Genomic DNA, 21,230 nt, shown 5'->3' with positions numbered 1-21,230 from the left:
TTTTAAGCTTCAAGGATCGCTGCTTTTCTCACCAGCACAATTGTGACTCTCAGCACCCTGTTTAGTGAAGAATTTTTTAGCACAAACGCTGCAACTCAATGGCTTGTCTCCACTGTGCGTTCTTGTGTGGCTTCGTAAATGCGACTTTCGAGAGAACCTCTTGGCACAAACTGAGCAGGAAAAAGGTTTTTCTCCACTGTGTGTTCTTGTGTGGCTTCGTAAATGCGACTTTCGAGAGAACCTCTTGTCACAAACTGAGCAGGAAAAAGGTTTTTCTCCACTGTGCGTTCTTGTGTGGCTTCGTAAATGCGACTTTCGAGAGAACCTCTTGTCACAAACTGAGCAGGAAAAAGGTTTTTCTCCACTGTGTGTTCTTGTGTGGCTTCGTAAATGCGACTTTCGAGAGAACCTCTTGGCACAAACTGAGCAGGAAAAAGGTTTTTCTCCACTGTGTGTTCTTGTGTGGCTTCGTAAATGCGACTTTCGAGAGAACCTCTTGTCACAAACTGAGCAGGAAAAAGGTTTTTCTCCACTGTGCGTTCTTGTGTGGCTTCGTAAATGCGACTTTTGAGAGAACCTCTTGGCACAAACTGAGCAGGAAAAAGGTTTTTCACCACTGTGCTTTCTTGTGTGACTTGTCAAATTTGATTTTAGAGAAAAGCTTTTACCACAAACCAAGCAGGAAAATGGTTTTTCTCCAGTGTGTGTTCTTGTGTGGCTTGTTAAATGAGACTTTCGAGAGCAACTCTTGCCACAAACTGAGCAGGAAAAAGGGTTTTCTCCACTGTGTATTCTTGTGTGGTATGTTAAACTTGATTTTAGAGAAAAGCTTTTACCACAAACCAAGCAGGAAAATGGTTTTTCTCCAGTGTGTGTTCTTGTGTGGCTTGTTAAACCTTCCTTTTGAGAGAAGCATTTTCCACAAACTGAGCAGGAAAAAGAGTTTTCACCACTGTGTGTTCTTGTGTGAATTATTAAATGAGACCTTCGAGAGAAACTCTTGCCACAAACTGAGCAGGAAAAAGGTTTTTCTCCACTGTGTATTCTTGTGTGGTATGTTAAACTTGAATTTTGAGAGAAACTCTTGCCACAAACTGAGCATGAAAAAGGTTTTTCTCCAGTGTGTAATCGTATATGTGTTTTTAAATTTGACTTTAAAGAAAAGCTTTTGCCACAAACTGAGCAAGAAAAAGGTTTTTCTCCAGTGTGTGTTCTTGCGTGTTCTGTTAAATTTGCCTTTAGAGAGAAGCATTTTCCACAAACTGAGCAGGAAAAAGATTTTTCATCACTGTGTGTTCTTGTGTGGATTGTTAAATGAAACTTTCGAGAGAAACTCTTGCCACAAACTGAGCAGGAAAAAGGTTTTTCTCCACTGTGTATTCTTGTGTGGTATGTTAAACTTGAATTTTGATAGAAGCTTTTGCCACAAACTGAGCAAGAAAAAGGTTTTTCTCCACTGTGCGTTCTTGTGTGCCTTACTAAATGAGACTTTCGAGAGAAGCTTTTGCCACATACCGAGCAGGAAAAAGGTTTTTCACCACTGTGTGTTTTTCTGTGCCCTTTTAAAGACAGCTTTGAAGTGAATGAGTCAGTGTGACATGCCCTTTCACCTTTGGCTTGCCCATCATCATCATCATCATCATCATCATCATCATGAGCGTGTGATAATGTGTCCTCATTATGTACTTGTGATGGTCCCCAGTGGTCTTCATCAACTTCTGTTGTCACGAGATGACTTGAACTGCTGCTTGTAGGCTCCGCCCCTCTGTTGTCCTCACACTCATCCTTGTTTTCATCTTCAGTCTTTATAGGGACAACATTCACTGGTGACTTGTTGATCTCCTCCTCCTCCTCCTCCTTTTTGATGTGAGTCAAGTCTGGCTCCTCTTTCACAGAACGGAGATCGTTTTCACTGACGTCTGCAGGACACAAAAAGACAAACACACATTTGGTTTGGTCAAGTCAAGTCAAGTCAATTTTATTTGTATAGCCCTTAATCACAGACAGTCTCAAAGGGCTTTACATAGCCACAATCGACATCCCCGATCTTAACCCCCAGAAGGGCAAGGAAAAACTCACAAAACCTCATTAGGGGAAAAGTGAGAAACCTTGAGAAGGGACCACAGATGGGGGAATCCCCCTTCCAGGATGACCAGGCTGCAATGGATGCCAACTGGGCAACATTTGACACATACAATGATGCTATGCAATGATAGATGAGATAATATAAGAGTCAATTGAATGAAGCGCTGCAGGAAGATGACTTCAGTGGAGTGGGTCCTCATCCAGGGCCGTAATATCCATGGCAGCATATCCGAAGATGAGCTTTCGATCTTCTACCAGTCAGTTGGTGTAAATTCAGATCAAACCTCATGCGGCGACTTTGTCTTATATTGTTTCTACGGTGCTACCTTGACTTGTGCCTGCCGCATACGGAGCAATGCGTGGACCCCAACTTGGACCGGACCATGGGGGCATTTCACAAAATTACGTCCTACGATGTAAACCTCCCTTTAGCAGCACAACCGTGATAAACGAGCATTTAAAAAGGAAGCACGTTGCGGCTGGTGCCCGATTTCATTCCTGACATAGTCACAGACGTTTCTGGAATATGTATTCAACTAAGATACACCATAATATTTTAAGAGTTCACTGAATCATTTTGGAATTGCAATGATGCTTAACAGCCATAGGGTGTCAGTAATGAGTAACAAAGTTACACAAGACCTCCCACTGATACATCATGATTGTCATTTGGATAAATTACCAGGAACTATGAGTTGTGGGAGTGATGCAAACCACCTGGGCCACAGGAACTTTATTACCAGGAACTAAATGTTCCTGGACTTGTAGGTAGAAAAGGGGGTTGTGACGTTCAGCCTTTTTGAGACCATCGTAAGACAAAGATGCAGATGCATTCCTTGCAGCATGCGCTTGTTCACTGGTGAGAACCGTGCAACCTTGGATGGATGCATTCAATGTATTTTAAATGTTTGGATGGGGTGAAACTACGCACGTGCACAAAACAGTGCAGGGCCACCCGAGGTTCATTGACTCTCACCCGACCAAGCCAGTACAAAGTTCATAAATGAAAAAGACCAATACGTACTTGATTTAAAAAAAAAAAAAACTTAATATTTTGTGTTTTATTCACTAAAATTGATCAACCGCCATTGACGTTTTCGCGGCAGTGTGCACATTTTTAGAGTCAGGCGGAATTGCTTCCGTAAGGAATTGCTTGAACAAAATATAAAAACCAGAAAATGTTTTGTTATTTTAAATGTAAATTTTATACTGGGAAAAACATGGAGTTCACCCCCCACTATTGGTTATTCTTTGGCATATATTTTCTGCACTGATTTCATTTGACATAAACAATTGCTCAGCAGACCTGCAAGTAAAAGGCAATATTTAAAGATAAAACGGCAATAACCTTGAACGATTTCCCCAAACAACTTAATGTTGTGATGCACATTTTTAACGATAGAAAGTCGTTCTTTACAAAGCAAATGAGAGTAAGACGTCTACAAACCTGCTTTGAGTGGCACAACACGAGGCTGGTTGCAAACTTCGTCCAGCAGTTGAAGATGTTTGCTCGTTCTCTTCTTTTATTCCACAAAGTTCCTCTTTGTACTTGGGTGTCGTTCTTGCACACATTTTCAAATGATAATTCCAAAAAATCCACACTTGATCTCTGCTTGGCGATGAGTCATGTGCCTCTTTTTGTTAGCGGCTAGCAAGCTAACAAGCTAAGCTAACTACGCCGAAAAGCATCAACGCGCGAAGATAAGGTTATCGGGACACAAAGACTTAATGAATTATGTCGTGGTACTTTAGCGTATCACTGGACATCCTTTGAAAAAATTACAGTCAGTTCCACACTAAATCAGAAAAATTTAGCGGTGGGTGTTTTTGTTCCGGTGTGGACGGGTCGGTGGATGTGGTCGAGGTCCTTCGAAAGCTGCGCGCTTGCTTATGACGTCATGCTTTAAAGCACGTATTTTTCAAATATCTTTCTTTGCCTCTGTGTTTGTTTTTACACCTGACTATTCTCTTTTAATATTTATTCTATGTAATATTTTAATTCGGTTGATAAAAACAATTTAACAAAATAACTAAAATAACGCCATTAAATCGAGTCAGCTCCGACGTCACTTCCCCCTATGCCCGGAGAAGCAGCTGCTGGAACAGCAGTGGGACGTTTAAGTTTCTCCTACCGAATTTACAACAATGCTGTGGTTCAATCGGGCTGCAAGATTGTATGGATATAATGTCTGCATATACTAGCAGTGCTTCTCAATTATTTCACGCCCGCCCCTACCAAGAAGAAAAAGATTCGCGCCCCCCCACCACCAATTTTTTTTCTGTCTTTGTAGATTGATGTTAGATTGTCAATAAAATATCCCTTAACTAAGCTAAATTGCTAAGAAATATAATTTTGAGAATTATTTTTTGTGAGGATCTCGAAACTCAGTACTCTGTTGTGCAAATATTGATGAGATGATAAATATTTACTAATACGTTTTTTTTTTTAAATCTTTATTCACAGAAGCAAACCAAACACATTTATGAATACCGAAATCCATGCGATGCATCTAATTTGAAGTATTTAGCACCTGCCATGTCACTCAGGATTTTTTCACGCTTGGGAATCTGATAATGTTCTCTTATATGAAAAAAAATCAGTGCCTACCTTCTGCCAGGGAGTTGTGGGAAGCTACTAATACGTACATAATATAGAAAACACAAAAAGAAGAGCCAGGGGGATTTTAAACAAAAATTCTTCGTAAATAACAAAAAGCAACAGCTTTAGTATGTTTACGATACGTTTTTTTAAAAATAATTTTATGGTTACTATACGTTTTTTTTAATGGTTACTGTAATGTTCCGTCTTCTATCTTAAGAAGTCACGCAGGCAACGTGATGCTGCTGGCTTGTGTCTCTTTATTTACTGACTTGCATTCTCGTCTATGTGCAGACACACTTGTTCGTCTGGTAACCAAAACACACATCGGGCAATACTGCCAACTAGTGACCAATGATATAACTGCTATCATTACATCTCCCTTTCAAACGTTAAACAATGCCTTTGTTTTTTTTTCATTATTATTATTTTTTATTAATATTATAATAATTTTGTTTTGTTATCAATTATTTTCACTTCTTAACAATATCTATCCATTTTTTATGACAACAAGCAGCTCTACAACAATTTTAGCAACAATCACACAACATTAAACATTTTCAATCAGCCTGTCCGGTTGTCGTCTAACTCTTGTTGATCTTCAAAGAGGTTCAGTAATCCCAGAAATTGCTGGTGGTTGAGGTCTGTGCTCCTTCGATGTATCCACCTGCTTTGCAGCCTCAGCCGCATCAGAAGATTTCTTACAGTTCCCGGGAACCTTCAGAAGACTCCTCCAGTTCCCCCTCACTCTTTGTCCATCCTTTGTTTCCACAATGTAAGATCTCGATCCGGCTTCGATAAGGACAGTCACTTTTCTGTCCCAAAAATGAGGTCCCTCGATCCTTACAGTGTCTTTCTCAGAAAGAGGTTCCAGATGTTTTGTAGCTCTGTCATATGCAATTTTCTGTTTGAGTTTGAGCATTCTCTTCTTTTCAATCCAAATGTTGTTGTCATGTCCTTGTGGTATTTGTGGAAGCGTGGTGCGAAGCTTACGGCACATGAGTAGGTCAGCAGGCGAAGAAGCTCCCCACTCCAGAGGCGCAGCTCTGTAACTCAATAGGGCAAGGTAAGGATCAGATGCATCATCCTTGGCCTTCCTTAGCAGTCTCTTGATGATTTGCACTCCCTTCTCAGCCTGCCCATTTGCCTGTGGGTATAAAGGGCTTGAAGTGATGATGTGAGCCTCAGCCTCCTCCGCCGTAACGCAGTCCTTGATGTCACTGTTAGGGTGCGGCGCTCGGGATAACGCATCAGCAAGCACAATGTATTTTTCAGGCGTGTATATTAGCTCAAAATCATAGCGCTGCAATGTCATCATCATGCGTTGAATTCTGGGCGTCATGTCATTGAGATTTTTCTTCCTAATTGAAATCAGTGGCTTATGATCCGTCTCTGCTATGAACGTGGGCAGTCCATAAACATACGTGTGAAATTTGCCACGTCCAAACACTAAACCCAGTGACTCCTTTTCGATCTGAGCAGAGCGTTTTTCAGTCTCTGACATTGACCTGGATGCATAGGCTACAGGTTGACATGTGTTTCTCGCCTTTTGCAGCAGTACGGCACCTAGTCCATCTTTCGACGCTTCAGTGGAAATTTTGGTTGGTTTTGATGGATCAAAGGAGGCAAGGACTGGCTCAGCTGTCACAGTTCTCTTTAGATCTTGCCATTCTTCGTCATGTTTTGTTGTCCACTCAAAGACTACGTTGTGATGCAGCAGCAAACTTAGGGACTTTGTCCTTGAAGAGAGGTTTGGAATGAACTTGCCCAGGATGTTTATCATCCCCATTGCTCGCAGAAGTCCTTTTTTCTCAGTTGGAACTGGCATGTCCAGTATTGCTTGTGTGGCGCTATGCGAAAAATGGATACATAGAAATAGTTGCCCCCCCCCCCCCCACACAATTTTATTGACGTTGCTCTTAATGTCAGTTTCTAATGAGAACATGACATGAGGGTTTAGTGTCTGTATGTTTATCAGGGTGCAATATTAGCTTCGCCAGCAGAGGGTGCCTAGGACCTTGCTCATCAGAGCCGACGCTGACTACCGTAGCAGAAGAACAGTCAGTTTGTGATGACGCAAGAGAAGCTGCGCTTCAAGAACATTTCTGAATGTTACTATTGTGCCCTGACAGGTAAAATCTATTGTAAATATAGCTAAAAGTTATAAGCAAGAGTAGACAATGGTCACAAACATTGCAGGTGTTGTAGATGTCTAGTTAGATAGAAGATGTGTGTATATAAATTAGTTTTTGAATATGATTCGTGACGACGTACGTTTGCAATGGCGGATACGTTGTGCGACGCGATCGCGGGAGACGAAACAATACAGCATGATATGTGTAATTTGGTAACTGACGTTGCGAGGTGTTTAGAAGTTGAAGTTGTGGCCAAAGTTAATGTGAAACAGGATAGGTTGTGTCATGAGGTGCCAGTATTAATCTTAGTGTTTTGCCAAGCTAAGCTCCAAAGTGCATGTTGTGGGCTTCTATTAGCACTAACCCATTAGCCAGTGCTGGAAACCATTGCCCACATTTAATGTTTTAGAAATCTATTAATTCTTAGGTTTCATCACAAAGATATACAATGCTCATCCTGAAGTTCTCAATGTTTAAGACAACTGTAGTAAAGTAGATTAAACCAGTTCAGTATGTGAAAAAGTATTGTAAGAGCAACAGCTAAAACCCTTTAATTTAATTATATTTCATTGAGTTATAGTCTTTGTTATTAAACGTGCATATTGTGTTTTCCTCGCTAACATAATACAGCAAGTTATGTGGTCTAAGATATAAAACCATTGTCATAGAATTGTCAGAAATTGTAATAGAAATGGTTTTGGTGTGACGGTAGCAGAAGAACAGTCAATTTGTGAGGACGCAAGAGAAGCTGCGCTTCAAGAACATTTCTGAATGTTACTATTGTGCCCTGACAGGGAGAAGTGCTGCTGATTGGAGAAAAATAAATACGTTGCACGGCAGATGAGTTGGCCCATCATTTCAAGCTGTGTAACATGTGCATGGAGGCTTGCAACCTCATTTTGGAACGGGAAATTTAACTAACAACTGTCTGGGAAGCAGAAGCTTGGGAATTACCTAAAACAGAGTAATTGTCAACCTGTTCAGGGATTGGAGAACAGTTAAGGGAAACATGGGGAAATCAAACAGTAAAAAGCTAGAAAAAAAGGATCCGAAACAACAATTGACGTGTAAGGACTAGAAATTTATAGAAAGCCAATGTCCGGAAAAAGTAAAACATTTAAACTTATGCTTGCGTAATGAAAGCCAGTTGAGCAAGTGGAACAAGTGATTTTATTGATGACTGGAAGGCACCGATTTCATAAGCACAGTTTCTTCTCACACCTTTTCCATTAAATACGATTAAAAAGACAACTGAAAAGCATAATGTTAAAAAATATGTATTAAGCTGACCAGCGAATTCATGTTATAACAAAAAACAAATATTAAAACTTATTATTTTTTTATTCCCCAGCCATTATTTTTGTATTTATTCAATTACTTCGACTTTTACCTGCTGGTACGCCATCCGGTGTGCCCTGTGAATGTTATGATCCTCCAGCAGAACTGGAGGGTTGAAGAGGACTCTCCAAACGCAGACACGGAAAAAAGGTGGTGATACAAAGATAGTGTAGCGAGTTTGTAAATAGTTCAAGGGTTCTGTGTTTTCCTCTTTTCTGTGGAGGCTGTGAAGGCAGCAGGGGAGTGAACGTTATGTTGTTGTTGTGTTGCTCTCTCTCTGATCGGCGTGGTTGCGGCCAACAGCAGCCGTTTTTGGCTTAATAATAAAAGCGTTCGCTGATGGACAAATTGGCCTGATATTATACAACGTTACAATATTTATTATAATCACAATATAGTCAGTGTAATCAGCGCGTCTCGCAGCAGCTGATGGCATGGCGCGAGACTATCGCTGGAGGAACGCCCACACAGCTGAAAAAACAAAAACACACGCAGCATGACAGGCACGGATCATGACAGTAAAATGAAAGGTGGCATTCTTCATTTATTTATTTATTCATTTATTCATTCATAACTGACAGCCTCGCTCTCCGCCGTTGCCCGGGCGGAAGGTGCTCCTATTCGGCTTAACTACCACGCACGCCGGCCGGTCTCCTTCGGAGCTCACGCACGGTCCGAACGAAGCCAAATGTCGCCGCGCGAGTGCCCGGGCGGAAGTTGTTTATCTTCGGCTTGACAGCCACACACGCCGGCCGGTCTCCTTCGGAGCTCACGCACGGTGTCCGATTGTGTACGTCCCCACCAATCGTGTCCGGGGGAACCTGCTCTTCTTCGGCCACTCTCTTCTTCGTCCACTCTCCTCTTCGGCGCACTCCGGCCGTCTAACCGCTTCAGCGCCCCCTTGTGCCGCTCGGCGAAACTACAATGTTCCCGAATATTTTTTAGACCCGCGAAGCACTGAACCCGCAAAAGGTGAACCGCGAAGTAGCGGGGGTTCACTGTATTAAATGTATGTGAGGGAATATTTGAAGAGTTTGAGTTTTGTTCAATGGACCATACATATACGAGCCAGCCAAACACAGCGAGAAAACCAGCGCTGACTCCAGTCGCCATCAAGTTGCCAACTCCTGACATACCAAAACCTTTGAGAGAAACTGAGACGATTTGCGTTTCTCTTTCTTGTTCTTTTTATAGTTCAACTTCTAGATCTGTTTTTCACCTTTTCACAACGTAATGAAGGCCAGTTGAGCAAGTGGAACAAGTGATTTTATTGATGATTGTGGAAGGCACCGATTTCATAAGCACAGTTTCTTCTCACACCTTTTCCATTAGGTATGATTAAAAAGACAGCTGAAAAGTATCATATGAACAAATGTTGTTACAGGCAAAGGCAATTAATTTCCTTTACATGTTTGATGTAAACACACAAAACAAATCATGATCACTCAGACACATTGCTTCTTCTGGCACTGATCACATTGGCTTAATGTCAATAAAAAAGCTTTGCAAAATTCAATATATCATATTTTATTCAAAATCAAAATTTACATCTTACCACAAAGAGTCAGTTCCTTCAGTTATTTGTTTTCTTTTTTTTAAGCTTCAAGGATTGCTGCTTTTCTCACCAGCACAATTGTGACTCTCCGCATATTGTTTAGTGGAGAATTTTTTAGCACAAACGCTGCAACTGAATGGCTTGTCTCCAGTGTGTGTTCTTGTGTGGTTTCGTAAATACGACTTTTGAGAGAACCTCTTGGCACAAACTGAGCAGGAAAAATGTTTTTCTCCACTATGTGTTCTTGTGTGTTTTGTGAAATTTGACTTATCAGAGAAACTTTTGCCACAAACTAAGCAGGAAAAAGGTTTTTCTCCACTGTGTGTTCTTGTGTGGATTGTTAAATCAAACTTTTGAGAGAAGCTTTTACCACAAACCAAGCAGGAAAATGTTTTTTCTCCAGTGTGTGTCCTTGTGTGGATTGTTAAATTTGCCTTATCTGAGAAGCATTTTCCACAAACTGAGCAGGAAAGAGGTTTTTCTCCAGTGTGTGTTCTTGTGTGGATTGTTAAACTTGAATTTTGAGAGAAGCTTTTACCACAAACTGAGCAGGAAAAAGGTTTTTCTCCAGTGTGCGTTCTTGTGTGGATTGTTAAACTTGAATTTTGAGAGAAGCATTTTCCACAAACTGAGCAGGAAAAAGGTTTTTCTCCACTGTGCGTTCTTGTGTGGATTGTTAAACTTGAATTTTGAGAGAAGCTTTTACCACAAACCAAGCAGGAAAATGTTTTTTCTCCAGTGTGTGTTCTTGTGTGAATTATTAAATATGACTTTCGAGAGTAACTTTTGCCACAAACTGAGCAGGAAAAAGGTTTTTCTCCAGTGTGCGTTCTTGTGTGGATTGTTAAACTTGAATTTTGAGAGAAACATTTTCCACAAACTGAGCAGGAAAAAGGTTTTTCTCCAGTGTGCGTTCTTGTGTGGATTGTTAAACTTGAATTTTGAGGGAAGCTTTTACCACAAACTGAGCAGGAAAAAGGTTTTTCTCCACTGTGCGTTCTTACGTGTCCTTTTAAAGACAGCTTTGAAGTGAATGAGTCAGTGTGACATGCCCTTTCACCCTCGGCTTGCCCATCATCATCATCATCGTCATGATCGTCTGATAATGTGTCCTCATTATGTACTTGTGATGGCCCCCAGTGGTCTTCATCACCTTCTGTTGTCACGTGATGACTTGAGTTGCTGCTTGTAGGCTCCGCCCCTCTCTTGTCCTCACTCTCATCCTTGTTTTCATCTTCAGTCTTTATAGAGACAATGTTCACTGGTGACTTGTTGATCTCCTCCTCCTCCTTTTTAATGTGAGTCAAGTCTGGCTCCTCTTTCACAGAACGGAGATCGTTTTCACTGACGTCTGCAGGACACAAAAAGACAAATTTGGTCTGGTCAAGTCAAACCTCGTGCGTCGACTTTGTTTTATATTGTTTCTACCGTGCTACCTTGACTTGTGCCTGCTGCACACGGAGCAATGCGTGCGACCCCAACTTGGACCGGACCATGGGGGCATTTCACAAAATTACGTCCTACGATGTAAACCTCCCTTTAGCAGCACAACTGTGATAAAAGAGCATTTAAAAAGGAAGCACGTTGCGGCTGATGCCCGATTTCATTCCTGACATAGTCACAGACGTTACTGGAAGCGAGCTGAAGTAAGCACACACAGGCTATTATGTGCGTCTGATGGAACACCTGTTGTGGGACCCTAACTTATTAATGGGGGCCACTGGGGGCCATCGCAACATAATGTCATTGATAAAATAGGAATCGTTCAAGTGAAATATGTTTACAAGTATTTCTTTTTGCATTAAGAGATAGAACTAAATATTCCTGGGCTTGTTGGTAGAAAAGGAGGTTTTGACGTTCTCCCTTTTTAAGCCCATCGTAAGCCAAAGAGATATATATTCAGTGGAACCTCGGTTCTCGACCATAATCCGTTCCAGAACCCTGTTCGAGAACCGATTTGTTCGAACACCGAATCAAATGCAATAGTTGTACGCACTACTTTTCTTTTTTCGCTAGTAGCAGCTTTGTTGCTTGCACTGACCTTCTTAGGAGGCATGATTAGGGACTAAAACACTTCCCAGCACGTAGCACGTCCGCACGCGACAACAATTGGTCAATTGGCTGCTCAGCATCCCACCCTCGCGTGCTCACTCACGCGTTATACCGGCGTTCGAACTCCGATGTTTGTTCGAACTGCGAAGCAACAATTTCTCTATTTTTTTTGTTCGAACTCCAATTAGTTCGACCTCAGAGTCGTTCGAGAACCGAGGTTCCACTGTATATATATACACAGTGGAACCTCGGTTCTCGACCATAATCCGTTCCTGAACCCTGTTCGAAAAGCAAATTGTTCGAACACCGAAACATTCCTTTGCTGCTTGCACTGACTTTCTTTGGAGGCATAATTAGGGGCTAAAACACTTCGTACACCTCTATAAAACGCGAGAGCAAAACGCAGCACGTCCGCACGCGACAACAGTTGGTCATAAAGAGAGCAAGAGAGTGATCTACACCCGTACGCCGCTCAGTCCCACCCTCGCGTACGCACTCACGCGTCATACGGGCGTTCAAACTCTGATGTTTGTTCGAACTCCGATTAGTTCGACCTCAGAGTCGTTCGAGAACCGAGGTTCCACTGTATATATATATATTTTTTTTAAGCATTTTTGAAGGTGTGCCGCTACTTCGCGGATTTTCAGTTTTCGCGGGTGGTCTCTGTCCCCATTCACCGCGATAACCGGGTTTTTACTGTCCTTCCAACTGACTCCTTCCGCGACTCGCACACTCCCCATCTTCAAGTGCACACTCTCTCACGTCATCAATCGGGATTGCGCGAGACATCCCGCGACCGACAAAATAAGCACATTGTCCATTACATGCGCCACACCAATCAAAGGGAAACAGTATTAACAATACAGCAGAATGTCAAACGATGCACAATTATTAACCATATAACTGTGTATATCATAAAGCCATCACAATTAACATTAGTTCGGAAAATATCCCCTTCTTAATCACAACTCAAAGGGATGATTCTATAAACATGCGAACCTTCAGAACACCCATAAACACGTCAACTATAATTTAGCTATTCTTTTTTTAACTAACTAATACAGTGATTCTCAAATAGTGGGGCGCGGTGCGATGCTAAGGGGGGCGCATGAATTGATGACAGTGCTCCACACAGCCAGCAGCTAATCATATCGCAGCGTGGCGTGTCCTATTTTTCCACTTTTGTGCTGAACAGACTGCAGTTTTCACCCAGGAAATCCATTCAGCACGACATTAAAAAACGACAACGCCGTTCATTCTTCTCGTCTAACAAAAAGAAGCACACGAGTTATCGCTAAGCAGAGATCAAGTGCGGATTTGTTGAGATTGGCGTTTGAAAATGTGTGAAAGAACGACACCCAAGTACAAAGATAAGATAAGATAAGTTGTCCTTTATTAGTCCCACAATGGGGAAATTTGAGGTGTTACAGGAGTAAAGATATAGATCACACAGAGTCGGCGGCGTAATGTAGCCGTTAATGTATAACATTAGCAGCAGACATTCATAATAAGCATGCAAATATACACAGTATAAACGTATCTAGTGTAAGGAAACACTCCTAATGTCTGTCCATTATACAGAGGGGGAAAACACTGTAATGATAAAAACTACTGAATGATTGGAAATACTGCAATGATAAAAATATTGCAATGGTAAAAGTACTGTAATAGTAAAAGTACTGTAATGGTAAAAGTACTGCAATGATAAAGTATACTGTAATGGTAAAAGTACTGTAATAGTAAAAGTACTGCAATGATAGAAGAATACTGCAATGATAAAAGTGATAAAAGTATTGTAATAGTAAAAGTACCGCAATGATAGAAAAATACTGCAATGATAAAAGTACTGCAAGGATAAAAGTACTGTAATAGTGAACATCCTGCAGTGGTAGAAATACTGCAGAGATAGAAGTACAGTAATAAGAATACTGTAAAGGTAAACAAAATACATCATTGGTCAATATTTAAGTACACCCTTGGCTGAAAGTACAGTAGTAGTTTATATTGCATCCTAGGACTGCACAATTGCACTAATGCCCTCCCGTTTGTAGGCCTGACCCAATGTTCTTGTTAAAAAGTCTGACAGCAGTCGGCAGGAAGGAGCGGCGAAATCTCTCTTTGGTACAGCGAGGGTGTAAAAGTCTATCACTGAAGGAGCTGTGGAGTGTTCTCAGAGTGTCATTGAGTGGGTGGGCTGGGTTGTTCAGCATTGATGACAGTTTTGCCGTCATCCTCCTGCCCCCCACTGACTCCACAGAGTCCAGGGAGCAGCCCAGGACAGAGCTGGCCCGCCTCACTAGTTTGTCCAGTCTCTTTTTGTCTCGGCCCGAGATGCCTCCTGCCCAGGAGACCACTCCATAGAAGATGACTGATGAAACCACCGAGTCATAGAAGTTCCTGAGGAGTGTTCCCCGAACGCCAAAGGACCTCAACCTCCTGAGTAGGAAGAGTCTGCTCTGACCCTTCCTCCAGCTTGTCTCCCAATAAGGCGGGCTGTATGGTGTTGAAAGCACTTGAGAAATCAAAGAACATGATCCTCACCGTGCCCCCCGCCTTCTCCAGGTGGGAGAATGAAGTGTGGAGCAGGTAGATGATGGCATCATCCACACTGATGCCAGGCTGGTATGCGAACTGGAGTGGGTCCATTAAGGAGCTGACCAGGGGGCGCAGATGGACAAAGAGGAACTTTGTGGAATAAAAGAAGAGAACGAGCAACATCTTCAACTGCTGGGCGAAATTTGCAAGCAGCCTCGTGTTGTGCTGCACCAGTGATTCTCAAATAGTAGCGCGCGGTGCGATGCTGAGGGGGGCACGTGGGACTCTGGCGAACATGCTTTTTTGCATGGTTTTGGGACCGAAAAAGGCGATCTCAGGCAATGCGAGTTTGAGCTCGTCAAAGCTGTTTGTGCCCCGAGTTCACGCAGTACTGGTTTAAAAAAAAAAAAACGTGTCGCCCTGTCACGCAGTACTGATTAACAAAAACAAAAAGCGTCGCCCCGTCGCTCGTTGACCCGGAAGTGATTTCTTTCGCCGCTCCTTAAATGCCCCGCGCCAAGCTATCTTGCGCAGCAGCAGAGCGAGCAAGGAGGCGCTAAGCGCGCTAATCGCTAAAATGAATTGCTTCGATGGACGCTCGACTTTTAAAAGAAGTCTGACTTGAACTGCGTTCGGGCGGAGAGCCAGCAGCTATGAACAGAAATGTTGTATTGCAACCATTACGTATCCAAACAAAATAAGACGATGGCTACGTGAGGAAATGGCTGACGTCATCAAAACGAAGCGGTTTGACGTCATATTGTAAACATAAAAAAAAATGTCTAGTCAACATATTCAAACATGTGCTTTATGTTATTTATATAGAATTTTTGTTTGAAATCCCCCTGGCTCTTTTTGTCTTTTCTAGCTTATCTATGTATTAATAACTGTTTGGTTTGTTCATGTTAATAAAGTTCAGAAAAACTAAACAAAAACGTATAGTAAATATTTATCATCCAGTCAATATTCGCACCACAGAGTGCTGAGTTTCGAGATCCTCACAATAGTCGTTCTCAAAATGATATTTTTTTAATCAATTTATCTTTGTTAAGGGATATTTTATTGACAATCTAACATTTATAATACAAAGAACATGTACATTAGAACGAAATGTAAAAACAATTGTGGTGGGGGGGCGCAAATCTATTTTCTTCTTGGTGGGGGGGGGTGTGACAGGAAATAATCGAGAACCACTGAACTAATATAACCCCGTTTTCCTCAACCAATGAGTCAGTATAATTTGAAGTGGATTATCCACAGACTAAAAATTTCTAATTTAATTCATAATCTAATTTAATCCATCACAACATGATAATTCATCATATTCCTGTCATTTCCATCTCAAAATGTCGTTCCATTAATTGAATTACCGTCGTACATCCGTCGCCAAACTGAAGTATGGAACATTAGATGGTTTTTCTTTTTTTCGTTTTGCATGACCTTTAACCTTGCATGTTCTGTTTCAACAAAATTGTATCTCTTATCAGTATCCCTGTTTCATGAGTTTCTGCCGGGGGTAAAAAGGAGGAGTTCAGAGAGGAATTTCACCGTCAGGGGCAATCCCAAACTTTTGTTTCCAGGACATTGTAAAACTCTGGGAAGGGTTTATTGTTCTTCTTATTGCAATTTTACTGCGTTCAGTCTTCCTCGAGACTGAATACGTTCTAGTGTTTGCCAAATAGTTAATCCTAGTTTCTCACTTTAGCTTTTCACAGTCAAGATATGAACTTTCTCAACTGCACAATCACTTCATTGAGGTCTAATTATCAATTGTTTACCATAGTCAGACTTTTGCCGTCAAAGAGAACTGTTCCTGAACCAAATGTTAACGTTTTCATCACTCAGGGCTTTTCCGTGTTGACAAATCACATTCCACGGAACATAAATTCATCCTTTTATGATCTTAGATTTCTCTATTTATATGACCGCTTCTTGCAATGAAGATTAATTTCACCCCAATGATTATGTAGCCAATTATCTTTCTCATTCTAATTTTGCTTTAGTTCTTATCCACATTTTTAAGCATTTTTTATGCTGCATCTTTCAATGCACACTAGGACGCACACGCGTTAGTTGAACTGATAAAACTGAATATTAATGCAATAACATTTGGGTTTTAGAAGGGGCATTTCTTCCTACAAAGGAGGGACTGGCACTGGTTTATAACTATCACCCCTTATCTCCTGCGTGGGGGCTGCCTGACTTCTTGGTCCCACAGTAGATGGTAGCCAGGTTTTTGATTTTGTGTGGCCTTTACCAGAACACGAGTAATCACAGGGTACGTATCTGAACAGCGGAGTCGAACCGGCCCAGACTTAATACATTACTCTTGCTACGTACCAGCGAAACTGTCGGCTCAGCCCCAGGGCCTCCACACAACGGTACGCCTCGATCCTTACTGTGTTCCATGCCACAAAGTGTCCAATACGATACGTGGACGCGCGCTTCTCTTCATTTTTTCTATTTTCAGCACATAATTTTCCTGCTAAAATTTACACCCTGGCCAGGGTCTGTGCTCAAACTGAGCTTATTCACGACTATGTTGTCTATCGCTATAGTTTTACACTTCTTAGTTCTCATCTCTTTAACCACTAGACCTTTTTCTTTATCTTCTGCACATTTCTCCCGCACTCGTCCCCATTTACTTAGTTCCTATCATCATTTTTTTTCATTTATTTATTTATTTTTATACTAATGTTCTTTCAAAGTGCGGTTACTTTGGCATCTTTGAATGTCTTAATCATTATAGAGGCTTCTCAATAATTGAAACTAACACAGGGACATTTTCCATGACCAATCAGCCAGCAGACCCACACGCACAAGCTTTCTTTAACGACCCCAAAAGCCCCGACCGCTTGGACACAGGCGCACAACACCCATTGTGAGTAAAAGCATCTCACCTAAAGTTCAGCCGGCCGGCTGTTGAACGCCTGCGCCCCAGCACCCTGAGACCCTCAATGGAGCAAGAATCCTGTTTGTGACGCCAAAAATGTGGTATATTTTGTTGTTGATGTGTGGGTCTGGCTCAGCTTCCCTCCGGACAGGTCGCCGAGCATGGCAGAATTGGTGATGGAAAAAGATTCTCTGACACAGTCATTTTGGTTAGAAAGAGATTTTATTCTCGTCACATGCTGATGTCAAAAGAAGTCTCCCCAAAAAGCAAAAAGGGAAAGGTGTCCCCTCTCTCCGGCCTTCCCTTCTTATAGGGAATGGCCACACCGGACATGAATATTGAAGGATTGTATTACGATTGCTGGCATTATTTTAAACACTTACGGGACAGAAGGTCAATTATTTAATTTAGCAGGTTCATATTTACTGAACATGTTAAACATTGATTGAACAAAAAGCATTTATCAAATGAAAGTAGAAGTGCAGTGCATCGATAAGATTGACTGGGATTGTAGTCATGGTGTTTACTGATGCATTCATATGCTAAATTTATATGACTTAGTTTAAATGTAAGACCTCAAAATTGCACACATAGTATTTTCATGACCCACACTTTCATTCAGAACAAACAGATTCAGTCTGCTCAGGTCAAACTGATGACAATCCAGATCACACTTCATGGACAAATACTTCAAAGCACATTCTCCACATAGGCCATAGAAGATACAAACATATCAAGTTGGGCCGGGGAGGACGTCACAGCGATGCTATCAAGAAGACCCAAAAATATAATCTGATCTGGGAAAACATACACTACACAATCTGTACACTGACGAGATTACAGGGGAATGTGAGCAGGAGAGACGGAGAGACTGCCGCCTGCCTGAGAAGGTCAGCCTTGGACGTGGACCGGGAAGGAGCAAGGACGACCGATTCAACCTACATGACCCTTGACATAGAAAACCTCCTATAAAATGTGAGGCTGGGCTGACATGACAAACTTAATTTATTTAACAACATATAAAAACCGGAATATGTAAAATGTTAAATAATCAGTTCAAATTTTAAACTGGGGGAAAAAACACGGAGTTTACCCCCCACTAATAGTTATTCTTCGGCATCCATGTTCTGCACTGATTTCATTTGGAATAAACAAATGTTCAGAAAACCGACAAGTAAAAGGCAATATTTAAAAATAAAACGGCAATAACCTTGAACGCATTTCCCCAAACAACTTACTGTTGTGATGCATATTTTTGACGATAGAAAGTCGTTCTTTACAAAGCAAATGAGAGTAAGACGTGTACAAACCTGCTTTGTGTGGCACAACACGAGACTGGTTGCAAACTTCGCCCAGCAGTTGAAGATGTTGGTCGTTCTCTTCTTTTATTCCACAAAGTTCCTCTTTGTACTTGGGTGTCATTCCTGCAGACATTTTCAAATGATAATCCCCAAAAATCCGCACTTGATCTCTGCTTGGCAATAACTCCTATGCTTCTCTTTGTTCGACGAGACGAATGAAAGATGGCGTCGTTTTTTTCCTTCGAGAAAACCGCAGTCTGTTCGCACGAAAGCGGAAGAACAGGACACACCCCGCTGTGATATGATTGGCTGCTGGCTTTGTGGAGCACTGCCACCAGCTCACCGACAGATGTCACCATTTGCGATGCAAATCATTGTTATCTTCTTCTAAACATTGGAAAAACGTACGATTTGAACCGTATGCACATGAACAAACATTTTAGTTCCCAAAATGAACTTGAGAGATGTATTGAATTTTAATTTTGTTGCTGGTTTTGTTTATACATCTGACACCATGTCGTCGGTTGGATAGTATTCCAAATGTATTTCCCTATTATTATCAGTTGACATGATAAAGTGATACTTTATGTCAACATATTTGCACCTTTTCCTTTTTACAGGGTTTTTAACCAGGTTGTGATGTGGTTGCGAATTGTAAATTAAAATATGTCACTCTTTTATTACTTTACTGTTATTGTGTTCGAAAATGATTTCGATATTTATTTAAGTACTTTAATATTTCATTATTTATATTAGTATTCATTAAACTACAATAATTCACTATTAATTTCAAGATTCATTGAACTGTTTTAGGAATAATTAAGTATTAAATGTTTAATTGTTACAGAATTTACTTTTTAAATTTTTGTTTCACCATTTTGTTCAATCTTAATCTTATGGAAAATTATTTAACAAGCACCAACACAAGGTTTTTAAAGATAAAGATAAAGATGTCCTTTCATATTCCCACAATGGGGAAATTTGCAGTGTTACGACGGCAAAGATATGGATCACACAGAGGCGGTGGTGCAATGTAGCCGTTAATGTATGACATTAGCAGCAGACATTCAGAAAAAGCAAACCTATGCGAATATACATAGTATATACGTAAATACACAATCCCCATGTATATACACACTTACATCCCACAACATTTACAAGTGTAAGGAAACACTCCGAATGTCTGTCCATGTTCCAGAGGGGAAATTAATAAAATGCTACAATGATAAAAAATACTGCAATGATAAGACGACTGCAATGGTAAATGAAGGATTGTATTATGATTGCTGGCATTATTTTAAACACTGACAGGACAGAAGGTCAATTGTTTAATTTAGCAGGTTCATATTTACGGAATATGTTAAACATTGATGAAACAAAAAGCATTAATCAAATGGAACTAGAAGCACGGGTCACAAGAATAACTGGGATTGTAGTCCTGATGTTTTCTGATTTATTATATTTTTCTCAAATGCTAAATTTATAGTACTTAGTTTAAATGTGTGAACTTTATTGAAATTTTGGGTAGTGAGAACAAATTTGCACACATAGCATTTCCATGACCTGCACTCACACTGACAGCACTTCATGGACAAAGACGACGAAGCACATTCTCCACATTGGCTGTAGAAGATGCAAACATGCCAAATTGGGCACTGGAGGACTCACACAGACGCTATAAAAAAAACACATTCCGAAAGACGGAACAATTGGAGATCGGAGCACATGCACGTACGCATACACACACACAGACATATACATACACCTGCACCTACACATGCTCATACACATGCACACATGCACACCGACAAGATTCCAGAGGAATGCCAGAGAGACGGAGAGACTGCCCGCCGGAGAAGGCCAGCCTTGGCATGCCAGTCTTGGGGACCAGACGGGAATCAACTTATCCAGACGATGACTAACCTGGGGAGGACCTTCCCTTGGACGTGGACCCGTGCCGTGGGAGGGAGCGAGGACGACCGATTCAACCAATTCAACCTCCATGACCCTTGACATAAAAACTGCTATAAAAACTGAAGCTGGGCTGAGATCAGCGCGACATTTTTCGACTGTGCTCGCCCGAGTGCGGTTTTCTCGTGAGATTAAGAAAAAGCCGCCCAGATATCTGTCTTTGTACTATTTCCTGAACAGCAGAAATTGGAGAAACTAAATATCGGAACTCGAATCAGTTGTTGAGTCTTTATTTGACCCTTTTCTTCTTGAGTACAAAAACCGAACACGCATTGGCGTAAGTTTGGCTTTTAAAAGTTGATTTACTAACTACTTCTCATTTCCACGGTGACTCAACTACAACAATACTAAAGCTGTTGCTTTATGTTATTCATATAGAATTTTTGTTTAAAATCCCCCTGGCTCTTCTTTTTGTCTTTTCTATATTATGTACGTATTAATAACTGTGTTTGTTAATGTTAATAAAGTTTTAGGCAAAAAACGTATTAGTAAATATTTATCATGTCACTGATGGTGGAGTGGTACACTCGCCTGAGTTGTGTGCAGGCAACGTGGGTTCAGTTCCCTCTCAGTGACGGTGTCTATGTCTGCCCTGTGACTGGCTGGCGACCAGTTCAGGGTTTGGTGCGCCTTTCGCCCCAACTCAGCTGGGAAAAGCCCCAGTACCCTCCCGCGACCCTGTTCAGGATAAGCGGTGTGGATCATGACATGACATGACATGACAAATATTTGTCATCTTGTGGCAGTTGAAATGAGCACACACGAC

General features: G+C 41.3%; 2 protein-coding genes across 2 annotated transcripts in view; both read right to left on the bottom strand.

Annotated features, from left to right (window-relative positions):
- Positions 1-18,614, bottom strand: part of LOC148342390 (uncharacterized) — a 164,601-nt gene extending 145,987 nt beyond the window's left edge. Inside the window, exon 1 of the mRNA XM_088288166.1 lies at positions 18,503-18,614. Within this exon, the coding sequence (XP_088144292.1) occupies positions 18,503-18,614 (112 nt within the window). The remainder of the gene's footprint in view (positions 1-18,502) is intronic.
- Positions 3-12,271, bottom strand: LOC148342391 (uncharacterized). Its single transcript, XM_088286094.1, has 2 exons — positions 12,265-12,271; positions 3-1,559 (listed from the first exon to the last, which is right to left on the bottom strand). Exons 1-2 carry the CDS (start codon positions 12,269-12,271, stop codon positions 10-12), a joined length of 1,557 nt encoding a protein of 518 aa, XP_088142220.1. The 3' UTR covers positions 3-9.
- Positions 18,615-21,230: the final 2,616 nt, after the last annotated feature.

This window comes from Idiotropiscis lumnitzeri, chromosome 2 (genome assembly GCF_059441095.1).
Source record: "Idiotropiscis lumnitzeri isolate Australia: NSW breed Sydney's pygmy pipehorse chromosome 2, RoL_Ilum_1.0, whole genome shotgun sequence".
Classification (NCBI taxonomy): Eukaryota; Metazoa; Chordata; class Actinopteri; order Syngnathiformes; family Syngnathidae; genus Idiotropiscis; species Idiotropiscis lumnitzeri.
This window is presented reverse-complemented; position numbering and strand designations above follow the sequence as displayed.